The sequence below is a fragment of the Hypanus sabinus genome, chromosome 26 (assembly GCF_030144855.1).
Source record: "Hypanus sabinus isolate sHypSab1 chromosome 26, sHypSab1.hap1, whole genome shotgun sequence".
Taxonomy (NCBI): Eukaryota; Metazoa; Chordata; class Chondrichthyes; order Myliobatiformes; family Dasyatidae; genus Hypanus; species Hypanus sabinus.
In genome coordinates, this window is record NC_082731.1 from 30,186,496 (window position 1) to 30,212,067 (window position 25,572).

The 25,572-nt window shown below is 50.7% G+C and overlaps 2 protein-coding genes across 3 annotated transcripts in view; one reads left to right on the forward strand and one right to left on the reverse strand.

The window, feature by feature from the left end:
* The window catches only part of pck2 (phosphoenolpyruvate carboxykinase 2 (mitochondrial)), a 29,064-nt gene extending 14,156 nt beyond the window's left edge, over window positions 1-14,908 (forward strand). The window contains exons 6-10 of the mRNA XM_059950732.1: window positions 6,640-6,802; window positions 7,462-7,680; window positions 9,695-9,832; window positions 10,094-10,189; window positions 14,328-14,908. Coding sequence (XP_059806715.1) covers window positions 6,640-6,802; window positions 7,462-7,680; window positions 9,695-9,832; window positions 10,094-10,189; window positions 14,328-14,779 — 1,068 coding nt within the window. The 3' untranslated portion in view covers window positions 14,780-14,908. The remainder of the gene's footprint in view (window positions 1-6,639; window positions 6,803-7,461; window positions 7,681-9,694; window positions 9,833-10,093; window positions 10,190-14,327) is intronic.
* LOC132381374 (general transcription factor II-I repeat domain-containing protein 2-like) lies at window positions 13-25,572 on the reverse strand. Of its 2 annotated transcripts, XM_059950734.1 has the most exons (4): window positions 25,267-25,572; window positions 23,711-23,810; window positions 1,984-2,752; window positions 13-1,898 (listed from the first exon to the last, which is right to left on the reverse strand). In XM_059950734.1, exons 2-3 carry the CDS (start codon window positions 23,726-23,728, stop codon window positions 1,988-1,990), a joined length of 783 nt encoding a protein of 260 aa, XP_059806717.1. In that variant the 5' UTR covers window positions 23,729-23,810; window positions 25,267-25,572; the 3' UTR covers window positions 13-1,898; window positions 1,984-1,987. The 2 variants fall into 2 exon arrangements, with proteins under 2 accessions (XP_059806717.1, XP_059806716.1); XM_059950733.1 differs by having other exon boundaries at window positions 13-2,752.

Sequence of the window (25,572 nt, forward strand, 5' to 3'; positions counted from 1 at the left end):
GGGTGGGGTTCCTCTGCTGAGCCGGTCCTTGTCTGGATAGGCCTTGGAGCCAATCACAGTCCCCACCCTGCTAGTCCCAATTCCCTACATTGCACCTCCCAAAAAAATTCTGCCCTTCTGTCCAAATAATATTACACCTGCCTCAACCCCTTTCTCTGGCAGCTCGTTCCATACCCCCAGCAACCCCAGCGTGGAAGAAATTGCCCCTTGGGTCCCTTTCAAATCTTTCCCTAAAACTCTGACCCCTTGGTGTGGAATCCCCCACTCTGAGGACAAGCCCCCAGAGATCTAGACCCCTTAAGAACTAGGAGTAGAATGAGGCCATTTGGCCCATCGAGTCTGTTCCACCATTTTATCATGGCTGATCCACTCTCCCTCTCAGCCCCAATCTCCGGCCTTCATCCCATATCCCTTCTTGCCCCGTCCAAACAAGAATCTATCAGCCTCTTCCTTAAATATCCATAAAGCCTGGGCCTCTACAGCTGCCTGCGGCAATGAATTCCACAGATTCATCACTCTATGGCTAAAGAAATTCCACCTCGCCTCCATTCTAAAAGGACGCCCCTCTATTCTGAGGCTGTCCACTGGTCTTGGACTCGCCACATTCGCCATTCAACAGATTTCTATTAGGTCACCCCTCGTTCTTCTGAATTGCAGTGAGTACAGGGCCCAGGGGCATCAGACGCTCTTCACGTGACAAGCTGTTCAATCCTGGAATCGTTTCAGCACATCCTTTCTAAGGATAAGGGGCCCAACGCTGCTCCCAATACTCCAAGCAGGGCCTCACCAGGGCTTTATAAAGTCTCAACATTACCTCCTTGCCCTCTCGAACATTGCATTTGCTCCCTCACCACAAATTTGACCTGCAAATTTTCTACACCCCTCACAACACTTCTATGAGTTCACCCCTCAAAGGAATGAAGTCCTCGCCTTGACAGTCTTGCCCCATCACTCAAACCCTCTAGCCCTGGCAAATTTCTTGTATATCTCATCTGTACGCCTGCCACCTGAAGCAAGCATTTCCATTATCAGTTTGACTAAAGCTGAACACGGTACTCCAAGTGTGGCCTCAGTAACGTCTTGTGCAATGTAACCTCCTGGCTCCATGCCAGCGTGCCCAATGCCTCATTCCCCACCCTGCCTGCCTGTGACGGTCCGAGGTTAGGGCTGTCCAGGTGGCAGTGGGGAAGAGGCTATTGATGAATCTCGAGGTGTGGGTCTTCCTGTACCTCCTCCCTGATTGTAGTGATGAGAAGCTGGCCTGCCCCAGATGGTGAGGGTCCTCAGTGATGGATGCTGTCTTCTTGAGGTACCACCTCTTCAAGTTGTGCTGGAAGGTAGGGAGGTTTGTGTCTATGATGGAGCTGGCTAAGTCTACAAGCTTTCTGCGGCTTCGGGCAGACCTGGTCACTGGATTCTCCATACCAGACGATAATGCTTTCCAATGCTCATCTGTAGAAATTTGTCAGGCTCTTTGACAACATGCTGAATTTCCTCAAGCTCTTAATGGACTAGGCCAGGGGTCAGCAACCTTTACCACTGAAAGAGCCACTTGGACCCGTTTCCCACAGAAAAGAAAACACTGGGAGCCGCAAAACCCGTTTGACATTTAAAATGAAATAACACTGCATACAACGTTTTTTTTGCCTTTATGCTATGTATAAACAAACTATAATGTGTTGCATTTATGAAATTGATGAACTCCTGCAGAGAAAACGAAATTACATTTCTGCATGCAACAAAAACATTTTGAACTCCGAAAAAAAGACGTTGGGTTGAAAGTTACTTTTAAGTAAAATATTCAATGTCTATTTGAGTCCTTCTTGTATTTATGAAAAACGCCGAACTTAAATTTTCCGCCAGCAGCAAACCAAAAATAACATCAGCCAGCTGTCAGCCTGAAAAATAAAAGGACTATTTCACTGAACAATGAAAAAATATGAATATAAGTAAAATAATAGGCAATTAAAATATTTATCATACTTGGTTAATGGGATTTCTGCTCCTGGACCTCAGCGCACAGCGTCTGCACATCAGGGCTGTATGATGTCACCTTCATCTTTACACAGGATCGCAAGCTGTCATCTGTGAGGTTTTCAATATCACTCCATTTGTGTTTCTGAGCAAGAACGGCCTTCTGACGGGCAACATCTTCAAGGTCTGCTGTCAAGCGTCTAAACTTGGACACCCATATGTCTTTGTCGGCTATGTCGGCCAGTTCCATCTCAAGATCAGGTTGACTCACACCTGCCAATGCAGTCGTATTCAGTAGGGAAGGATCGATGCTTAAGGGAGTGACCGGGAAGGATAATGTGTTTTTTTCCTCTCTGAACTCACAGAAGCGTTTCCCAAACGATGTTTGCATTGCGATGATTGCAGAATGTAAATACTCCGAAATTATCATGTCGTGACCTTGTTTGAACTCTCTCAAATTGGGGAAGTGAGACAAAGTGCCTTTCTGTAAATCTCTGGCAAGCACTGTCAACTTGCGCTCGAATGCCAAAACATCCTCCAACATGTGCAGGGCTGTACGTCCTTTCCCCTGAAGAGCTGTGTTCAGCGTGTTCAGGTGCGCTGTCATGTCTACCATGAAGTGTAGCTTTTCCAGCCACTCTGGCTGTTCCAGCTCAGGAAAGGTGAGCCCTTTGCTGCCCAGGAAAGTTTTCACTTCTTCCAGACACGCGACAAAGCGTTTCAGCACCTTCCGTCTGGACAGCCAGCGATAAAAACACGTTGTAGCGGTGTCAGTAAACTGCAGTCAAAGATAGCTTTATTCGAACTAAACAGCCTTGCTTTTCAGCTTCCCTCAACCCAGCCCCCATGGACGCAGATGCTGCAAAAGACGCGTACTCACAAACCCCCGTAGGCTATCTCCCTTAGCCGGAATGCTGGCTAATTGTGAGCCGTTTTATGATGTGGCAGGAAATGTGTCGCTACACTTAGGTTGTACAAGATCACCATAATTACATTTCAAAAGCTAACAAACTAACATAAAATACATTTTCATTAAATACTGACCAATTATTTCCCAAAGCCACAGGGAGCCGCAGCACAGAGGTGAAAGAGCCACAAATGGCTCGGGAGCTGCAGGTTGCCGACCCCCGGACTAGGCCTTCTTCCTGGTTGTATCAATGTATTGGGCCTAGGATAGATCCTCACGGTGTTGACGCCCAGGAACCTGAAGCTGTCCCCCCTTTTCCACCATTGATCCCTTGATGAGCGCTATTGGGTGTGTTCCTGACGTCCCCACTGGTGACTGGTGAAGGAAGAGGCGGCACCGGTAATTGTTCCCCCCTCCACTTCTCCTTCACTATTCCCATTTCCCCTTCTCACTTCATCTCTTTTCCAGCCCATCACCTCCCTCTGGTGCCCCTTCCCATCTCCCATGGCCTTCTGTCCTCTCCTATCAGATTCTCCAACCTTTATCTCTATCACCAATCCACTTCCCAGCTCTTACTTCACCCCTCCCCCTCCCATTTTACCAATCACCTACCACCTTGTATTTCTTCCTGTCTTCCCATCTCTCTATTCTAGTCCTGATGAAGGGTCTTGGCCCGAAACATCCCGTTTACTCTTTTCCAGAGATGCTGCCTGGCCTGCTGTTCCTCCAGCATTTTGTGTGTGTTACTTTGATTTCCAGCATCTGCAGATTTTCTCCTGTTTGTGAGCATCTTAGTAAATCTGCCTCGCAGCCTCTCTAAACCTTTCACAGCGATCAGAACTGAGTACGATATTCCAGGTGTGGTCTAACCAGCATTTTATCGAGCTGCAACGTCACCTCATGGCTCTTGAACTCAATCCTTTGACTAATGAAGGCCAACACACCGTACACTTTCTTAAAAACTCTATCAATTTGCAGGACAACTTTGGGGGACCTGTGGACGTGGAGGCCAAGATCCCTCTGTTCCTCCACCCCTGCCGTTAGCCCTGTACTCTGCCGGTGAATCTCTTCACACTTTTCCGCACTAAACTCCATCTGCCGCTTCTCAGCACAACTCTGCATGTTGTCAATGGCCCCGTTGTCACCTACAACCGTCTACACTTCCCACGCCACTCACTTTAGTGTTATCTGCAAACTTACTGGCCCCCCCCCCCCTACAGCCCTCCTCGCCTCCACTTCCCCGTGCATTTACAAAAATCGCAAAACGCAGGGGTCCCAGAACATATGGTCCGGTATTATTCCATTGCTTAGGTTGTGAATAGAGTTGTGCCAGTTGATTCAAGAAGTGAATGGTTGAAGGGGAGTTGTTGCTCCTGACATTGGTGGTGAGGGCTTCAGGCTGCTGGACCTCCTGCCTGATGGGAGCTGTGAGAGGAAGGCCTGGCATGGATTGTGGGGATCTTTGGGTACTGTCTTCTCGAGGCAGAGCCTCCTGTGGTGGGGAGGGGTGTGGGTGTGATGAGTGGGACGGCTGAGACCACTACTGTCTATAGCTTCTCACGTTCCAGCTCTTTCGGACTGCCGTACCAGACCTTGGTGCAGCAAGTCAGGATGCTTTCAACAGGACTTCAGTAGTAGTTTGTCGGTGTTCGATGACTTTAACCCCCTGAGAAAGTAAAGACGCTGGTGTGCCTCGCATCGGTGTGCTGGGCCGGAGATGTTAATGTCCAGAGTGTAAAGCTGTTGACCCTTCACCTCTGACCCACCAACGCTTTCCCCCTCTTTTCATTGCACACCGCAGTCAGGTCATCCCCTCGATATCCCACCTCTCTTCGTCACTGAGACGCGCTGTCCCGGGCCGCACAACCAATTCCAGAATTTCAAGCCATTTGCAGAGACTTCTTCACCTTAAAATTGGTGAAACTTTTGACATCGGAAGCACTGGCTTAAATTTTCAGTTTGTATGTTAGAAAAATTACACAGTTAAACACAACATCTTAATGAAATTAAAAGGTATTTTTATCACAAATCTACAAGCAAAGATCATCAGATACCTCAGCCTCATGTGAAATGAATTTGTCGATGCAAGTTTGAATGTTTTGTGAAATTAACCATGTTTCCATAACTTGAGGTGTATCACCACAAACTGGAAGTGTGTAGCTGGGAGGGGGCATGGTGTTCGGGGGGAGGGGGTCAGTGAGATGGGAAGGGAGGGGATTACAGAGATGGAACTGGGTGGAGCAGAGGGAGGGGTTTAAGGTGATGGGAAGGGAGGGGGTTTAGGGAGATGGGACGGAAGGGGGTTTAGGGAGATGGGACGGTAGGGGGTTTAGGGAGATGGGACGGAAGGGGGTTTAGGGAGATGGGATGGAAGGGGGTTTAGGGAGATGGGACGGTAGGGGGTTTAAGGCGATGGGACGGTAGGGGGTTTAGGGAGATGGGACAGTAGGGGGTTTAGGGAGATGGGACGGAAGGGGGTTTAGGGAGATGGGATGGGAGGGGGTTTAGGGAGATGGGACGGAAGGGGGTTTAGGGAGATGGGATGGAAGGGGGTTTAGGGAGATGGGACGGAAGGGGGTTTAGGGAGATGGGACAGTAGGGGGTTTAGGGAGATGGGACGGAAGGGGGTTTAGGGAGATGGGACGGTAGGGGGTTTAGGGAGATGGGATGGAAGGGGGTTTAGGGCGATGGGATGGAAGGGGGTTTAGGGAGATGGGACGGTAGGGGGTTCAGGGAGATGGGACGGAAGGGGGTTTAGGGCGACGGGACGGTAGGGGGTTTAGGGCGATGGGACGGAAGGGGGTTTAGGGAGATGGGACGGTAGGGGGTTTAGGGAGATGGGACGGTAGGGGGTTTAGGGAGATGGGACGGAAGGGGGTTTAGGGAGATGGGACGGAAGGGGGTTTAGGGAGATGGGACGGTAGGGGGTTTAGGGAGATGGGATGGAAGGGGGTTTAGGGCGATGGGATGGAAGGGGGTTTAGGGAGATGGGACGGTAGGGGGTTCAGGGAGATGGGACGGTAGGGGGTTTAGGGCGATGGGACGGAAGGGGGTTTAGGGAGATGGGACGGTAGGGGGTTTAGGGAGATGGGACGGTAGGGGGTTTAGGGAGATGGGACGGTAGGGGGTTTAGGGAGATGGGACGGAAGGGGGTTTAGGGAGATGGGACGGTAGGGGGTTTAGGGAGATGGGATGGAAGGGGGTTTAGGGCGATGGGACGGAAGGGGGTTTAGGGAGATGGGACGGAAGGGGGTTTAGGGAGATGGGACGGTAGGGGGTTTAGGGAGATGGGACGGAAGGGGGTTTAGGGAGATGGGACGGAAGGGGGTTTAGGGAGATGGGACGGTAGGGGGTTTAGGGAGATGGGACGGAAGGGGGTTTAGGGAGATGGGACGGTAGGGGGTTTAGGGAGATGGGACGGAAGGGGGTTTAGGGAGATGGGACGGAAGGGGGTTTAGGGAGATGGAACGGAAGGGGGTTTAGGGAGATGGGATGGGAGGGGGTTTAGGGCGATGGGATGGGAGGGGGTTTAGGGCGATGGGATGGAAGGGGGTTTAGGGAGATGGGATGGTAGGGGGTTTAGGGAGATGGGATGGTAGGGGGTTTAGGGAGATGGGGAGAGGTTTAGAGGGATGGGAAGGTGTACTGGAGGGAGGGATTTATGGAGATGGGGAGGGGCAGAAGGGGTCACGGACGGTATGAGGGGGCGCACTGAGTTGCTGTCACTGACTGTGGAATTCCCCCCCACCCCGCCTCAGATCCTTGGCGTGACCAATCCTGCGGGCGTGAAGAGGTACGTGGCGGCCGCCTTCCCCAGTGCCTGTGGGAAGACCAACCTGGCCATGTTGAGGCCCTCTTTGCCCGGCTGGAAAGTGGAGTGCGTGGGGGACGACATCGCATGGATGCGGTTCGACGATGACGGTGAGGCCCGGGCGGGAAACGGAGGCAGAGGGATGGGGAGAGAGGCGAGGAGAAGAGGGAGGGAGGGAGGGAGGGCAGGGGAAAGAGGGAGTGAGACGGGGAAGGAGGAGGAGAAACGGTAGGAGAAAAGGAGTGGGTGAGAGAGATGGAGGGAGGGCAGGATAGGGAGAAGGGGAGGGAGGGAGAGGGGCGCAGAATGGAGGAGTGGGAGAGAGGGAGGGTGGGAAAGGAAAGAGGGAGGGAGGTTGGGAATAGAAGGAGGGAGAGAGGAGCGAGTGTCCAGCACTGGGGATTGAGTGATGGAGGGATTTGGGAAAAGGTGGGAGATAGAGGGATATAGCTGGGGACAGAAAGGAGGGAGGGAGGTAGTGTGGAGAGACCAGAGGGAGTTTAAGGATAAGAGGAAGGAGGGCATGCAGAGGGAATATTTAACGAAACCTCTCCTTTCTTCCCCCTGCCCTCTTCCTTTTCCCCTCTTCCCCTTTCTCCTCTTCTCCCCTCCACCTCTCCACTTCCTCTTCCCTCACTTGACACTGCCTCACCCTACCTCACACACCCCTCCTTATCTCCCTTCCCACCCTTCACATCCACCCTCTCTCCCCTCAACCCCACATTTCACCCACTCCCTCATGCCCCTCCTCTCCCCGACCCCTTCCCAGGACGCCTGCGGGCCATTAATCCGGAGTCTGGGTTCTTCGGTGTGGCGCCAGGCACGTCCCCCACCACCAACCCCAATGCCATGGAAACCATCTCCCGCAACACCATCTTCACCAACGTGGGGCTCACCAGCGATGGGGGCGTCTACTGGGAGGGGATGGACCAGAAGCCCCCTCCGGGCGTCACCATCACCTCCTGGAAGGGCAAACCCTGGACGCCAGGTGAGATGGGGGAAGGGTGGTGGGAAGGAGGGGGGCAATCAGACCATAAGTCCATGAGACACGGGAGCAGAATTTGACCATTCGGTATGTTGTCCGCCCCGCCGTTTGATAACAATAACTTATTTTCCCTCTCAACCCCATTCTCTTGCCTTCTTCTGTAACCTTTGACACCCTTACTAATCAAGAACCTATCAATCTCCGTTTAGGCCTCCACAGGCCGTCTGTGGGAATGAATCCCACAGACTCGCCACCCTCCAGCTAATGAAATTCCTCCTCATCTCTGTTCCAAAGGGACGTCCTTCTCTTCCGAGGCTCTGCCCCATGGTGCTGGACGTAACCACGTCCACTGTATCCAGGCCATTCAATATTTGATGGGGTTCAATGGGATATCTCCTCATTCAGAACTCCCTCGTGTATTAACCCTTTCATTCCCGGGATCATCCTCGTGAGCTTCCTGTGGACCCTCTCTAACGCCAGCACACCCTTTTTTAGGAAAGGGACCCAGATCTGCTCTCAGTACTCCAAACCTCAGCACTACATCATTACATCCTTGCTTTTATGTTCCAGTCCTCTCACTGCACTTGCCTTCCGTACCACCGATTCAACCTGCAGGTTAATCTTTAGGGAACTCTGCACCAGAACTCCCAAGTCCCTTTGCACCTCTGATTTCTGAATCTGCGGCCTGTTTAGAAAATGGGGGCAAGGCTTCTCTTATTCATATGCACTGGGCTTGTCTGAGTCTAGAGAAATACTGGAGAGAAGTCTTTTTTATTTTATCCCATATTCTTAATTGCCACTTAGAACCTAACCCTCTGATTGCCCATTTTGGCACCTTCGGTGAAGTAGACATGCATTTGAGTCTGACTAAATGTCGACCATTATCCTTTGGCTAGACGGTTAGTTCTCAGGTGGAGAGATGTTGCCCCACCCATTCATGCTCAATGGCTTAGAGACATTATGTCCTGCTTAGACCTTGCAGAGATTCATTATTCATTTCTCAATTCAGACATAAAGTTTCATAAGGTGTGGCGACCTTTTCTTGAATACTTTCTTAACTCTTTAGATTAAGTTTATCCTTTGTACTATAATCCCCTACTTTCAGCTTTTTTTTCCTGTAAGTTTTACATTTTTTTATGTGAATTACATTATAGTTTTGGTAGTAGGCATTATATATTTTTATATATATATATTTACAGCTCTGTGGGGTCGAACGCTCCGATTAATTTTTCTTTTACACATTGAAATGGTTGGCCTGGAGTTTTGTAATGGGAGGGTGGGGAGGACATTAACTTTATATGATTTTATTTTGGGTGCTTTTTCCTTATTGTTATGTATTATATATTAGACACATTTGTTTTGTTTTGCACTGTATAAATCTCCATTTTGTTTATGGGTTTTTTGTTGTATTGTAAAAACTCATTTTTTAAAAAAAGGAAAATAGTCCATAGCTTTAATGCTTCTACAAAGTGCATGACCATGCCCTCTCTTTGCTTTAATGCTGCCTTTGGTTTCCTTTGTTAGCCATAGTTGCCTCATTTGTTTAGAATACTATTCTGTGGGATGATTCTATCCAGCATCTTCTGAATTGCTCACAGAAACTCTAGCCATTGCTGCTCTGCCACCATCCCTGATGGTGTCCCCTTCCGATCAACTCTGGCCAGTTTCTCTCTCATGCCTCTGCAAGTCCCTTTACTGCACTGTAACATCTGACTTTAGCATCTCACTGTCAAACTGCAGGGTGAATTCTATCTTATTATGATCACTGACTCCTGAAGGTTCCTTTACCTTAAGCTCCCTAATCAAACCTGACTCATTACACAACACCCAGTCCAGAACTGTTTTTAACCAGGTGGGCTCGAGCACAAGCGGCTCTAAGAGGGAGGAAAGGGTGGTGAGGCAGAGGGAGGGTTGAGTGCTGAAGTGAGGAAGGGGAGAAAGGGGCAGCGAGGTGGGAGGTTGCTGGTCATGCTGTGCTCGCCTGTGTCCCTAGCTGATGGTTTGCCCCCACCCACAGGAGACCAGGAGCCCTGTGCCCACCCCAACTCCCGGTTCTGTACGCCAGCCAGCCAGTGCCCCAACATGGACCCCGAGTGGGAGTCCCCCCTTGGGGTCCCCATCGACGCCATCATCTTTGGGGGGAGGAGGCCTGAAGGTAGGTGTGGGACGGGGATGGGGAGGGGGAGTCATGGAGATGGTGGGGGAGGGGGGCGGGGGGGAAGAGGGTATCACAGAAATGGAGATGGGCGTAAGGGAGTGAGGAAGTCATCGGGAAGGGGAGGGGGTCACGGAGGCGGGGGTAGATGGTGGAGTTTATGGGGGAGGGGGTGGAAGTGTGCACAGTGGGTGGGATGGGTACCTTTGGGTGTGCTTGCTGTGTCTGATTGATCTCCACACCCCCCACCATCTTGGGCAGGTGTCCCACTGGTGTACGAGGCCTTTAACTGGAATCACGGGGTCTTTGTCGGGGCCGCCATGAGGTCAGAGGCCACTGCAGCCGCTGAGCACAAAGGTGGGTGTCTATTCCCTCTTCGCACCGCCATTATTCTATCACCCCGTCCCCCCTCTTCATGTTCTCTCCATCTCTCCCGTCACTCCCTGTCGGCACGTCCCCTCATCACTTCTTCCCGAACATTTCCCCCTCGACGTTCCACCCAGCCCTGCCTCAATGATCTGCCCCCATGACGCTCGACTCGACTCGACTGGATTCCACCCCACCCCGCGCCCTCCCCCTGCATCCCACGACACTCGCTCCTCCTCTGCCGCTACACCCTCTCGGTGCTTTCCACCACGACTGCAAGGTTTCAGAGAGTCAGATGGGTCAGCACAGACACAGTGGGCTGAAGGGCCTGTTCCAGTGCTGTACTGTTCTACCTCCGGGACTGTGCTGGGTTTAAGGGCAGTGCCCTGTGTTCTGGAATCTGCCCTTGGCACTTGTCCCCTCTGTTCACTCATTCTGTACCAAGATACTGTGAGAGGCTTCTGTTTGCCGATGGGGTAGAAAACGTTGAAACTGGCTGCTGAATACAGCATTACCGTTCCAGACGAGGTGCAGTTCAGGCCCACAGTAAGGTGCCAGGCCACAACAAGGTAGATTCTGAAGTCTAGAGTCCATCTTTATTGTACAAGAGGTCCGTCTATAGTCCTATAAGCCCCGCACATTAGGTTGATTCAGGAGGTAACGATGCATGGGTCCAGGGTGAGTTACAAGTTTATGTTTGGAACTGTCTCGTCCATTGAAGACGAGGAGTGGGGATGAGAGGGTTAGTTTGGGTGGAGGTCTGTGACCAGTGGTGTTTTTATAGTAGTCATCAGCCGTTGATCCCAGGGATCACGGGTTTGTGCCTCCGCTGGACCGTGTCCTCTCCAGGGTACAAGCCTGGGCGGGAGGATTTGAAGAACCGGCTGTTGCCCACGCAGCGGGTCCCCCTCTCTACATCACCGATGTGTCTGGGGAAGGGCCAGCGCCGATACAGCCTGGCACCGGTGTCGTCGCAGAGGTTGCCAGAGTGAAGTTGTAAACAACATCAAACCGTCTCAGGGACCCCGGCTCTGGATTTCTTCCTCGGGGTTCACTCCTGAGGCTGCAAGGCAGTGGAGGTTTAAAATCAGAGTTTTCCCTCTCCTGGACGGGCTGCCGTCCAAGGCTGACGAGCCCCACCTGCCTGAAGCAACTGGTTTTGAGGCGCCAGTGGTCCGCCTTTGCCCCTTCTCTTGTCAGTAGAAACAGTTCCACTGGGCCTAGTAGCTGAGCCACACATGACGGGCAAGAGTTGGACTTGTTTTGTCAGAGGCTGTTACTGTCACACGCCATTCGGAGCACTTTACAGGTAGTGGGAACTTATCCCCACTTCCACCCTGGCTATGACAACCTTAAGGTAAAAGGATCAGCATCATTAAATGGTGTAGCAGACTCGATGGGCCAAATGGCCTAATTCTACTCCTACGCCTTATGGTTTTGTAGGGATCGGTGTTGATACCCCTGTTGTTCGCACTTTCACCAGTGATTTGGATGAAAGTGTAGGTGGGTGGGTCAGCGTTCACGGACCGCACCCAGATTGGTGCTGTGGACTGTGTAAAGGACTAACGAAGAATACAGCCGGAAGTACAGAGTTACAGAGATGGGCAGATGGACTTTAATCCAGGCAAGAGTGAGGCGTCGCACTTTGAGGTCAAATGAAAGGGACGCAGTTAATGGTACTGGGGTGCAGCGGAATCTCGGGGCCCAGGTCCGTAGTTCACTGAAAGTGGCGATGCAAGTGGGATGGGGTGGTAAAGAGGGCAGATAAAATGCTTCCCTTCACTGGTAGGGTGCGGTGTGTAACAGTAAGGAAGTCACGTTGAGGCCAAATCAACCTTTCGTCAGTCTCTCCATTGTAGAAAGGATGTGAAAGGTGCAGAAGAGGTTCCGCTGGATCAGAGGGTACGAGCTATAGAGACAGGTTGGACAAACTTAGCTGCTCTTCCTAGAGTGTCAGAGGCTGAGGGGAGAGATGATGGAGATTGAAAGGCAGAGACAGTAGGGATGTCAAACACTGAAGGATCGACTTTAAGGTGGGAGGGGGAAGAAGTTATTTTTATGCAGAGAGCTTTAGATGCCTGTAATCAGAGTTCGGCTTAATATCACTGGCGTACCACATGTGCTGAAATTTGTTGTCCTTGCGGCAGCACAACATTACAATACATAATAATAGAAAAAAACATGACTGATGTATATATAAATAGTTAAACTAAATTAGTAGTGTAAAATTAGAAATAAAGAAGTAGTGAGGTAGTGTTCATGGGTTTCAATGTCCATTCAGAAATCGGATGGCAGGGGGGAAGAAGCTGTTTGTGAGTTGTTGAGTGTGTGCCTTCAGGCTTCTCTACCTCCATCCTGACAATAACAAGGAGAAGAGGGCATGTCCTGGGTGGCGGAGGTCCTTAATGGGTGCTGTCTTTTTGAGGCATCACTCCTTGAAGATGTCTCGGATACCATGGAGGCCAGTGCCCATGATGGAACCGACTAAGTTTACAACTCTCTTCAGCTCCCTTGATCCTGTGCAGTAGCCTCCCCAATCCCCCTCCGCACACCAGAGGTAATTCAGCCAGTTAGATGGCTCTCTGCAGTCCATCTATAGAAGTTTTCAAGTGTGTTAGGTGACAAACCAAATCTCGTCAGACTCCTGATGAGATGTAGCTGCTGTCTCGCCATCTTTGCAGATGCATCGATGTGCTGGGACTGGGTTAGATCCTCAGCGATACCTACACCCAGGACCATGAAACCGCTCACTCTCCACTTCGATCCCTCGAAGAGGATTGGTGTGCGTTCCCTCATCTTACCCTTTCTGGGTTCCTCGGCAAGCAGGCAGTTCATGTGAGACTATTGGAGGGTATCGTTGATATGCAGGAGGAGGACATTTGATATAAATTGGCATCAAGATCTGGACAACATGGTGGGCGACATGAGCTGTCCAGAGCTGTGATGTTCTCCGTTTATATCAGTGGGGTGCAAGCTGTTCTTGAGCCTGGTGGTACGGGCAGAAGAGAGAGTGTCCAGGGTGGGTGGGATGGGAGGGGGGCCTTCTCCAACCCTGGAGAAAAGGCTGTGCACGTTGCCCCCATCTCTGCCCTCAGGGTCAGAATCAGGTTCAATGTCACTGCCTTCTCTGGTGTTAAAATCGCTGTTTTGTGGCAGCAGACGTACAAATCACCAGCAATTCTAAAAGTAATTGAATAGGGCAAAAGAAAGGAATAAGAAGTTGGTGTTCACGGACCGTTCAGAAATGTGCCGGTGGAGGGGAAGAAGCTGCTCCTGGAACGTTGCGTTTGGGTCTCCAGGCTCCTGCAGCCCCTGCCCGAGGGTGGTAACGAGAAGAGAACGTGTCCCGGATGGTGGGGAGTGCAGTGCTGACCCTGTAACCCTTTCAGAATCACTGACCGATGTTCTGAAGTCTTGCTGGCCTCTTGGGACCCCCGTGATTGAAGGGTGACTATGAGGTCTGCTGTGAACACAGGTCCTGACCTGCCCGACCTCACTCCGTCCCTCGAGTCCCGACAACACCCCGGGGCGGCACAGTACCACGGCAGTCCGAGTAACACTATTGCAGCGGAAACAACCGAGTTCGATTCCTGCCGCTGTCTGTACATTCTCCCCATGACCACATAACCATATAACAACTACAGCACGGAAACAGGCCATCTCGGCCCTCCCAGTCCGTGCCGAAAGCTTACTCTCACCTAGTTCCACCTTCCTGCACTCGGCCCATAACCCTCCATTCCTTTCCCGTCCATCTACCTATTCAATTTTCTTTAAATGGAAAAAATCGAACCTGCCTCTGCCTGGAACTGGAAGTTCGTTCCACACAGCTACCACTCTCTGAGTAAAGAAGTTCCCCCTCGTGTTACCCCTAAACTTTTGCCCCTTAACTCTCAACTCATGTCCTCGTTTGAATCTCCCCTACTCTCAATGGAAAAAGCCTATCCACATCAACTCTATCTATCCCCCTCATAATTTTAAATACCTCTATCAAGTCCCCCCTCAACCTTCTACGCTCCAAGGAACGAGAAATAAAAGAAACCGTCCTTGTAAGTTTCCTTCATACCCTTTCCAGCGTAATGCATCCAGTGGACTAACTTTCTCTCTCTCTCTGTCTCTCCCCCTTCCCCAGGCAAGGTGATCATGCACGACCCATTTGCCATGCGCCCCTTCCTGGGCTACAACTTTGGCCGGTACCTGGAGCACTGGCTGAGCATGGAGCGGCCGGGGCGGGTCCTGCCCAGGATCTTCCATGTCAACTGGTTCCGCCGGGGGGAGGACGGGGCCTTCCTGTGGCCGGGCTTCGGACAGAACTGCCGGGTGCTGGACTGGATCTGCCGCAGGGTGGACGGCCGTGCCGAGGCCCAGGAGACGCCGGTGGGGCTGGTGCCCACTGAGGGCTCGCTGGACGTGGACGGGCTGCCGGGCGTCCGGCCGCAGGCCCTCTTCTCTCTGCCCCGGGACTTTTGGCAGCGGGAGGCCGCCCAGGTCCACCAGTACCTGACGGTGCAGGTCAACCGCGACCTGCCGCCCTCCATCCTCCGCGAGGCCGAGGACCTGCAGCGCAGAGTGGCTCTGCTGTGAGTGGCCATTTCCCTTCCCCCCTCCTCCACTCCTCGAGGCGGGGGAGAGTGAGAGAGAGGGGGAGTGAGACAGAGTGTATGTGAGAGAGAGAGAGACGGTGTGTGTGCACAAGAGAGAGGGGATGGTGCGCATGAAAGAAAGATGGAGGTGAACGCGAGAGAGAGAGGGTGGGGGTCCGTGTGTGTGAGAGAGAAATGGAGGTGTGTGAGAGAGACACGGACAGTGTGTGTGCTATAAAGTGTGTGTGTGCACAAGAGAGAGGGGATGGTGCGAATGAAAGAAACATGGAGGTGAACGCAAGAGAGAGAGGGGTGGGATTATGTGTGAGAGAGAGAAATGGGGGTGTGTGTGAGAGAGAGAGAAATGGAGGTGTGTGAGAGAGACACGGACAGTGTGTGTGCTATAAAGTGTGTGTGTGCACAAGAGAGAGGGGATGGTGCGAATGAAAGAAACATGGAGGTGAACGCAAGAGAGAGAGGGGTGGGATTATGTGTGAGAGAGAGAAATGGGGGTGTGTGTGAGAGAGAGAGAAATGGAGGTGTGTGAGAGAGACACGGACAGTGTGTGTGCTATAAAGTGTGTGTGTGCGCAAGAGAGAGGGGATGGTGCGCATGAAAGAAAGATGGAGGTGAACGCAAGAGAGAGAGAGGGGTGGGATTATGTGTGAGAGAGAGAAATGGGGGAGTGTGTGAGAGAAATGGGGGTGTGTGCGAGACAGTGATAGGGTGTGTGTGAGAGAGGGGTGGGGGTCCGTGTGTGTGAGAGGGGTGGGGTACATATGTGAGAGAGAGGGGTGGGGGTACATGTGAGAGAGAAATGGGGGGGTGTGAGAGAGGGGTGGGAGTATGGGTGTGCACGAGAGGGTGTGTGTGAGAGAGAGAAATGGGGTGTGTGTGAGAGGGCTTGGGGTACATATGTGAGAGAGAGGGGTGGGGGTACATGTGAGAGAGAGAAATGGGGTGAGTGTGTGTGAGAGAAATGGGGTGAGTGTGTGTGAGAGAGAAATGGGGGGTGTGTGAGAGAGAGAGAAATGGAGGGGTGTGTGAGAGAGGGGTGGGGGTATGGGTGTGCACGAGAGGGTGTGTGTGAGAGAGAAATGGGGTGTGTGTGAGGGGTGGGGGTACATGTGAGAGAGAGGGGTGGGGGTACATGTGTGAGAGAGAGAGGGAGGGGTGGGGGTATGTGTGTGAGAGAGAGAAATGGGGTGTGAGGGGTGGGGGTACATGTGAGAGAGAGAAATGGGGTGTGTGTGAGGGGTGGGGGTACATGTGAGATAGAGAAATGGGGTGTGTGTGAGGGGTGGGGGTACATGTGAGATAGAGAAATGGGGTGTGTGTGTGAGAGAGAGAGAAATGGGGGTGTGTGAGAGAGGGGTGGGGGTATGTGTGTGCACAGAGAGAGAAATGGGGGTGCATGTGAGAGAGTGATAGGGTGTTTATGTGAGAGAGCGAGGTGGGGTGTGTGCGAGAGGGAGGGTGGAGGTGCATGCCAGTGAGGCAGAGGGGTAGTGCGTGTGAGAGAGAGAGTGATTGTGTAAGTGGGAAGAGAGAGATAGATAGAAATCTGTAGAGGTGGGCAAGGCACAGGACCTGGGGGAGGGGAGAAAGGCTGGTAGGTTCTGTGAGGGTGGGGATGGTGATGTTATGTACTGTGTAAGCCCCTGGGGCTCTGGCTCCCCACGTCAGACTGTGACGACGAATAAAGCAGGGTGCGATCTTGCCGAGTCTGTGCTTGGATTCTTTGTGGAACCCACCACACGGGCTCCCCTCAGAGATGTGAACTTCAGGGATCATGTTACCGGATATTATGCAGGGAACCCCTCTCCCTCGCCCCTCACCCCGCCAATAGGGCCTTAGGAGTTTCAACACCAACCTCTCCTTCCCTACCCACCCATGGGACCTTAGAATGTAGCCAGTCACTCCCAACCTCCCCTCCCTTCCTCCCTTGGGTGTTCTGTCACCAGAAACTGGTTTGAAGTATATTTATTATCAAAGTATATGTTAGCAAATACCAGAGATTAATTTCTTTCAGCAAAATAAATAAATACAATGTATGTTATGAAAAACTCTATGTAACAAAGACTGATTCACAACCAATGTGCAAAAGGTGATAAATGATGCAAATAACTTTAAGAGAAAGTGAATACCTAATACTGAGAATATTAGTTGCAGAGGGAGAGTGTAGCTGAGCTCTCGTGTCAGGGACCCCCTCCTTCCTTCCCTACCCCCCAATGGCACCTCCGGTCCTGTCACCACTGTGTGGGTGACCTCGCCTTTGCCTTTTCCAGCCCCCTCCCCATTTCCCACCGTTGAGACCTTAGACGGTCCCAACACAAATTGTTTGGGGAACCCCTCCTCTCCAGAAACCCTCCGTTCAATAGGATTGTGGTGGGGTCCTGTAACCAATCAGCCTCTCCTTCCTCAACGGGACCTTAGACGGTTCCGTCCTGGACATAGTGTGGAGGAAACTCCTCCCTCTCCTCCCCTCGAAGGGTCCCTGGAAGAGCAGGATCTCCCCCGCCCGCTGGGATGGGCGTTGTGGACTCTGGTGCAGAATCAGCCTGCCCTCTGTACCTAGCAGCCCGGGGTTGTTGCCTCCCAGCACACATTACTGGGTTAATATTTAAGCAGCAGCTGCCTCGGGGTGGCTGGGCTCAGCAGTGACCAGGGGAAGGGAGCAAGGGTCTCTCTCCAACGCCACAAGCATTTGTGCAACCCAGCATTTGGAAAAGTGGACTGGACCCGGATCGATTGTCCCCAAAATCAATCGTGGGAAACTAGCTGTTTGACGGCAGCAGGACAGCACACAGACATAGAATCACTACAAAATATAAAAACAAATATATATTCTGTGTGTGTGTGTTCACGCCTTGTGACACATCAGCATCAGGCTCAATGGGTTCAAAGCAGATGCAAGGAGGGAGGGTCTGCATACGCGTCCTGACCAAAGGTCTCGACCTGAAACGTCGACTGTTTACTCATTTCCATAGATGCCTGGCCTGCTGGGTTACTCCAGCACTTTGTGTGTTTTTTTTCGGATTTATTTCCAGCATCTTCAGACTTTCTCATGTTAGTGTGTATATATACACACACGAGGGGTGATTGATAAGTTTGTGGCCTAAGGTAGAAGGAGTCAATTTTAGAAAACCTAGCACATTTATTTTATAACATAGTCCCCTCCTACATTTACACACTTGGTCCAGCGGTCGTGGAGCACACAAATCTCAGACCTCCAGAAAGTGTGCACAGCGGGGTGATTGATAAGTTCATGGCCTAAGATAGGAGATGAGTTATTAACTTCAAACTTTCTGCATAATCACTCAAAGAGTTGAACTGCACGTGCATGTGACGAGAGCTGGATAACTCATCTCCTTCTACCTTAGGCCACCAACTTATACGAACAAGGAAACGTGTCATTTTATGTAGCTGTGTCTGCCTGTGTTTCTGTGTGTGGGTGCGGCTCTATATACACACTGTAGGCCCACGTGTGACTGAGTGCAAATGTGTGTGTTAGGCGGCCGGTGGTACAGAGACATGTGCACCAGAGCTCGAGGCGAGTGGGCCGGGTTCGAATCTGGCCGGCTCCTTCCACACTTTCCATCTGTGCTGGGTGGAGAGTCGTGCCAGCAACTCGCCTCGTAAAAAAACAGATAAATGCTGAAGAAATGGCAAGGGTGCTGCCCGAGGAGCAACAAGTGTGTGTGTGTGTGAGAGAGAGAGAGACTTGGAACTATACACCTATATACAGTGAGTGTGTGTGTGTGAGAGAGAGAGAGAGAGAGACTTGGAACAATACACCTATATACAGTGAGTGAGTGTGTGTGTGTGTGAGAGAGAGAGAGAGAGAGACTTGGAACTATACACCTATATAGTGAGTGTGTGTGTGTGAGAGAGAGAGAGAGAGAGAGACTTGGAACTATACACCCATATACAGTGAGTGTGTGTGTGTGAGAGAGAGAGAGAGACTTGGAACTATACACCTATATACAGTGAGTGTGTGTGTGTGAGAGAGAGAGAGACTTGGAACTATACACCTATATACAGTGAGTGTGTGTGTGTGAGAGAGAGAGAGAGAGAGACTTGGAACTATACACCTATATACAGTGAGTGTGTGTGTGTGAGAGAGAGAGAGAGAGAGAAGAGAGAGAGAGAGAGAGACTTGGAACTATACACCTATATACAGTGAGTGTGTGTGTGTGAGAGAGACAGACAGACTTGTTGCTATACACCTATATACAGTGAGTGTGTGTGTGTGAGAGAGAGACAGACTTGTAGCTATACACCTATATACAGTGAGTGTGTGTCACACTGAGAGAGACAGACAGACTTGTAGCTATACACCTATATACAGTGAGTGTGTGTCACACTGAGAGAGACAGACAGACTTGTAGCAATACACCTATATACAGTGAGTGTGTGTCACACTGAGAGAGACAGACAGACTTGTAGCTATACACCTATATACAGTGTGTGTCACACTGAGAGAGACAGACAGACTTGTAGCAATACACTTATATACAGTGAGTTTGTGTCACACTGTGAGAGAGACAGACAGACTTGTAGCTATTCACCTATATACAGTGAGTGTGTCACACTGAGAGAGACAGACTTGTAGCTATACACCTATATACAGTGAGAGAGAGACGTAGCTATACACCTATATACAGTGAGTGTGTGTCACACTGTGAGAGAGACAGACTTGTAGCTATACACCTATATACAGTGAGTGTGTGTTACACTGTGAGAGAGACAGACTTGTAGCTATACACCTATATACAGTGAGTGTGTGTTACACTGTGAGAGACAGACTTGTAGCTATACACCTATATACAGTGAGTGTGTGTTACACTGTGAGAGACAGACTTGTAGCTATACACCTATATACAGTGAGTGTGTGTTACACTGTGAGAGAGAGACAGACTTGTAGCTATACACCTATATACAGTGAGTGTGTGTGAGAGAGAGAGGCTTGTAGCCTTGTGCCCTCTGATGTGCCCAGTGGGGGTGAGTGAGAGATGTGTGTTTGAGTTAACAGCGTAGCAAAGAGTTCACCCTCGCTCCACCCTCCCCCACTGACTCCAAACACTCTCTGGGCTGATTTGGGAGGGAGGTTGGGAAATAGGAACTTAGTGACCTTGTGCCTCGTCAGGGAATGGGAGTCTGGCCTCCTTGAACACGCACGCACTAGATGTACACAGACTGCATTGTTAGTGACTGTAACATCCCTCTGTTGCTGATAAACAGGTCAGATTACATTAAACTATTGCCAGCACATCATATGACACCAGTTGAAACCTCACCGCCCTGTGGAATGTTCAGTGTGGCACAGGTTGGCTGGGAGGGAGGGAGGGGATGGTGACGAGGTAGGAAGTGCACACACAAACACACTAATTATCTGTCATGGACAATCATTTCTAAGGTGGGGCACGGTCAGCACAACTTTGTGAGCTGAAGGGCCTGTATTGTGCTGTAGGTTTTCTATGGACTGGGGTTAGTGACGAGGAGGGGAAGGCAGAGGCCTAATGCAGGGGAGGGTTTAATTCAGTGCGGTAATAAAGATGTAAGTTGGTTTACGTACTGAGATACGATGAAACAGTGCTTTGCCGGCCATCCATACAGGCCGATTCATTGAGATATCGTATGTATGGGTCAGGGTTGACCATGGATGTTGTGTCCTAGCCTGGGCGGTATGATATGGAGAGCAAGCAGCAATCTCCCCCAATCCTCGCATCTGATGTGCCCGAAGGAACGGCGGAGACAGATACGGTTCCGCCCCAGCGGCATCGCAGGAGTGTTGAGCTCAACATCAAACTCTTCGGTACTCCAGCTCTGGATTTTCCCTCGGGGTTTACTCCCGAAGCCCTCCCCGTGAGTGGGTACAGCCGCGAGGTTTGAGATCAGTTTTCCTTCTCCTAGATGAGCTGCTGGCACGGCTGACAGGCCCCCTCTGCCCAAAGCAACTGGTTTTAAGGTGCCGGTAACCCACCTTTGCCCCTTCTGTTAGTAGAAATGGCTCAGCCGGGCTTAGGGGCTAGGCCACATGTGAAGGTTGGGAGCTACACTTGGTAATCAGAGGCTATTTGAGTCGCACACTATTGGGAGCACTTGATAGGTACATCGAGGTAGTGCAGGGGAAAACGACAGAATGCAGAAGAAAGAGCAATACTGGCAGACAACAAGGTTCCTCCAGGGTGAGAGGTGCTGCAAGGTTAACAGTCCAGCCTATCCTCCTGTCCGTGAACCCGGTGGGTCAGCTTTCAGTCTCTTGTATCTTCTGCCCAGGGGGAGGGGCGAGGAGAGAGAATGTCTCGGGTGGGTGGTGTCCTTGATTCTCCACTAGACAGAGTCCATGGGGGGGGAGGAGGAGGCTGGTTTCGCTGACGTGCTGAGCTGCGTCCACAACTCAGTGGTTTCCTGTGGTCATGGGCAGAGCTGTTGACATGCCAAACTGTGAAGCATCCAGATCGTTCAACAATAAAAACTGGTGAGGGTCAATCTTAGCTTCCCGAAGAAGTGGAAGTCCTTTCTTGGCCAAAGCGTCTCAGTGGCTGGATCAGGACGGGCTGTTATAAGAACATGAGAAATGGCAGCTGGAGCAGGCCATCTGGCCCATTGAGCCTGCTCCACCATTCAATAAGATTATGGCTCCAACTACCTCCTTTTCCCCATAACCCTTAATTCCCCTACTGTGCAAAAATCTATCCAACCTATAATTACTGAGGCAGCCTCCACTGCTTCATTGGGCAGAGAATTCCACAGATTTACCACTCTCTGGGAAAAGCAGTTCCCCCTCATCTCTGTCCTAAATCTACTCCCCTGAATCTTGAGGCTATGTCCCCCTAGTTCTAGTTTCACCTACCAGTGGAAACAACTTTCCTGCCTCTATCTTGTCTATCCCTTACATAATTGTATATGTTTCCTAGCAACTTGAAGCTCTCAACCTCAGCGCCGTTGGTGTAACCAGGAGTGTGTGCACTGCCCCCTTCCCTCCCAAAGTCAATGACCAGCTCGGTTGTTTTACTAGTATTAGGGAAAGGTTGTTGTCATGACACCTGCCCTTTGGCTCCCATCTCCTTCCTAACGTTCAGAACCTGGGACGTCAACAATTCTTATCTCCACTGATAGTACCCAACCAGTTTTTCCAGTGTTGTCTGAGTTTGGTTCAATCTTCCAGCGCATGTTGAGTAAACGATTTGAATTAAGGGGGATTAGTGAAAGGTAATGCAGAGTGGTGAGGTGGGCAGTGAGGGAGATGACAACGAGGGCATTACTGTTACCATCGCTGCAAAGGAGTTCGATAGGACACGAGAAATTATGGCACAGTACAGGCCCTTCCGCCCACGATGCTGTCTTTCAACCTACTCCAAGATAAACCTTCCACACCAGCCTCCATTTGTCTGTCATCCATCCCTAATATATCTGCCTTTATGATCGCTCCTAGCGACTTGGCCTCTATAGCCATCTGTGGCAATGAATTCCACTGACCTGTCAGCCTCTGGCTAAAGAAATTCCTCATCTCAGTTCTAAAGGGACATCCTTCTATTCTGAACTGTGCCATTTGGTCCCAGATCCTCCCTCTATTGGTTATCCTCCTCTTCACATCCGCTCTATCCAGGCCTTTCAATATTCGATAGGTTTCAATGAGATGTCTCTCATTCTTCTGAGCTCCAGCGAGTACAGGCCCAGAGCCATCAGAATCTTGTTAACTCTATCATTCCCGTGATAACTCTTGCGAACTTCCTCTGGGCTCTCTCCAATGCCAGCATATTGTTTCTTAGCTAAGGGGCCCAAACCTGCTCACCATACTCCAAGAGCGGTCTGACCAACGCCTTATAAAACCTCAGCATTATACCCTTTCATTCACATTCTAGTCCTCTCTAAATGAATGCTCACATTGAATTTGCCTTTGTCTTAGCCATTTCCACTCTGTGGGAAAGACGCTATCTGTCTATCCTATCTACTGAATGTCTCTTTACATCTTGCACACCTCAGTCATCACTTCTCATTCACCTTTACTCCAAAGAGAAAAGCCCTAGCCCACCAAAGCCTTTTCTCATCCAGACAACATCCTGCCGAATCTCCTTTGCAGCCTCTCTAAAGCTCCCACATACTTCCGTGATGATGCAACCAGAGCACAGCGCAATATGCCAAATGTTGTCTGAGCAGGGTTTTACAAAGCTGCTACAATGCCTTAAGGTCCTTAAACTCAATCTGCCGAATAATAAAAGCCAACACCCAACATTCCTCTGTTCCACCACACTGCTAGGAATCCTGCCATTTACCCCGTCTCCTCCCTTCATTTTCGTCTTTCCAGAGTGAAGAAACACTTTTCTGGATTAAACTGCATCTGCCATTTCTCAGCCCAGCTCTGCCTCCTCTCAATGTCCTGTTGCAACCTACATGACAAACTTCGACACTATCCACACCACCACCAACCTTTCAGTCATCTGCAAACTCACTCTCCAGTCTATCTCTGTCCACTCCAAACACACTTAATGGTCCTCCTCAAGCTCACTTTTAAAGGCCTCTGCCAAGTTCCCGATAAACTATGACATTCCATGTCACTGAAAAGTTCCAAAAGGCTCAACTCACTTTTTAAAGTCACAGTCAGAGAAGTGCAGCATGGACACAGGCTCTTTGGCCCATCTAGTCTGTGCTGAAACCATTTTAAACTGCCTACTCCCATCAACCTGCACCCAGACCATCGCCCTCCATACCTCCCCATCCATGTACCCATCCAAACTTTCCTTAAATGTTGAAATCGAGCTTGCATGCGGCACTTGTGCTGGCAGCTCATTCCACATCCTCACGACCCTCTGAATGAAGAAGTTTCCCCTCATGTTGCCCTAAACTGTTCACCTTTCACCCTTAACCCATGATCTCTAGTTGTAGTCCCACCCAACCCTAGTGGAAAAAGCCTGCTTGCATTTACCTTATCTATACTCCTCATAATTTTGTATACCTCTATCAAATCTCCTCTCAATCTTCTGTAACCCTCAGGTTCAGTCGGCAGCGTAAGACAGTCTCTGGCCCTGCCAAATGTGTGAAATTTGAGATGAAAAAATTAATACCATGAAATAACAGTCAGTACACCAAATACAATTAAATGATTTAGTTTTATAATTCTTAATTTGACCAAAGGGTTAGTAAAAAACAAAAAGGGCCCCTTTTAAAGAACCAGTCTAACGTGCAGAAGTTGGAGCTCACAGGTTCCCTTTCTCCAATCCTCCATCGATTTCCCCGGGTTCGTCAACTCCTGGCCCCATTCCAAGTCCACTCCTTTCTGGCATCTTCTCTCTCCATCTTCCACCGAACAAGAGACCCTGATCAGTTCGATGTCAGGCACACAACTCAAAAACACACTCCCCTCACTGGACAGCTCACATTTCAAAGCACCCATTATCTCCAACCATAACCCAAACACTGCTTCTACAGAAAGACCGTTACATTAGCAGTGAAACCTTTCCCTTGGTGCTACACTTCTATTTTCTAAGGAATAAAGTCCTATTCAATCTTTCCTTATCTGGCAACATCCTTGTAAATTGTCTCTGTATACTTTCAACCTTATGTACTGTAGGTACCTCTTTCCTGTAGGTAGGTGAATGAAACTGCACACAGTACTCCAAATCAGGCCTCACCAACTTCTCCTGTACTCAAATCTCACACTTGCTTCCCACAAACAAGCGACTGCTGGAAAAATCCCAACAGGACCTGTACAGTATTGAACAGTTACCAGACCGAGAGAGGGGAACATGTTGAAGTCTCTTTCATTGAGGAGACAGTTACAAGCTTATGGGCAGTCATTTACAACTTAAGTGCTTAGGGACTTCTTGTAGGGATGGGATGGAGGGGTGAATATTTGGATTGCCCTATCCTAGGGTGGATCATTGGAAGGAGAGAAGATAGAGGGAAGTATGTATTTGAGAGATCAGGAAATTGAGGCCAATTGAGAATTAGGACAGAGGCGGCAGATGTCCACATGAAATGGTGGGGCAGTATCCCCAACTCCTACTCTTGTTGGGTATTCTTCTGTTTAATGGAGGTGGGTGCTGGAAAGGGAAGGGAGAGATCCAAAATCTGAACAGAATCTGCGGGGGACTCGGTGGAGGAAGGGACTGCCCGAAAGGAGAGATAGAAGAGGTTGGTGCAGGAGTGAGGGGTTGGTTGGTTGAGGGAGAGTTCACAGAAGATAGAATGGTTGGTGGAGAGAATGACTGATTGGGAGAGGATGGAGGAAGAGTTAATGGAGGAAAGGAGTGATTGCAGGAAGGTTAAATAGAGGAATTAATGATTTAATCCTGCCACCCGCTCAACTGTTGGCCATTTGCAACTGAAGCAAGAACTAGAGGAAAGACCCTGCGGGTCGAGCAGCGCAGGAAGGGAGGGACTGTCCGATGGCGTTGGGCGTGACGTCATGACGCCTCCAGCACGCGCGGACGGGATGCGGGGCTGACGGAGCTCATGACAGGAAATGGCGCCAGTGTTTACCTGTGTCGGTGAAGAATGAGGCGACTGCGGGGGAAGGCGGGGCTCGGCGGCGGAGGGAGGTAACTCTCCCCCTCAGATGTCAGCCACCCACCGGGCCGCCGCCGTTTGTCTCGCCGCAGAGACGGCGCCCATTCTCCCTCCGCCTCCTGTCACAGCGGCTGCTGAGCCGGGATTGGTGGCGAGCGCGTTTCCCCCGGCCAATCGGCAAGGCGGAGCGCCAGTGCGTCATGTGACAGACGGCCGTTCGGCGTGAGGGGGGCGGGGCGAATCCTGGAGTGGGCGGGGTAGGCAACGCGAATGCTGATT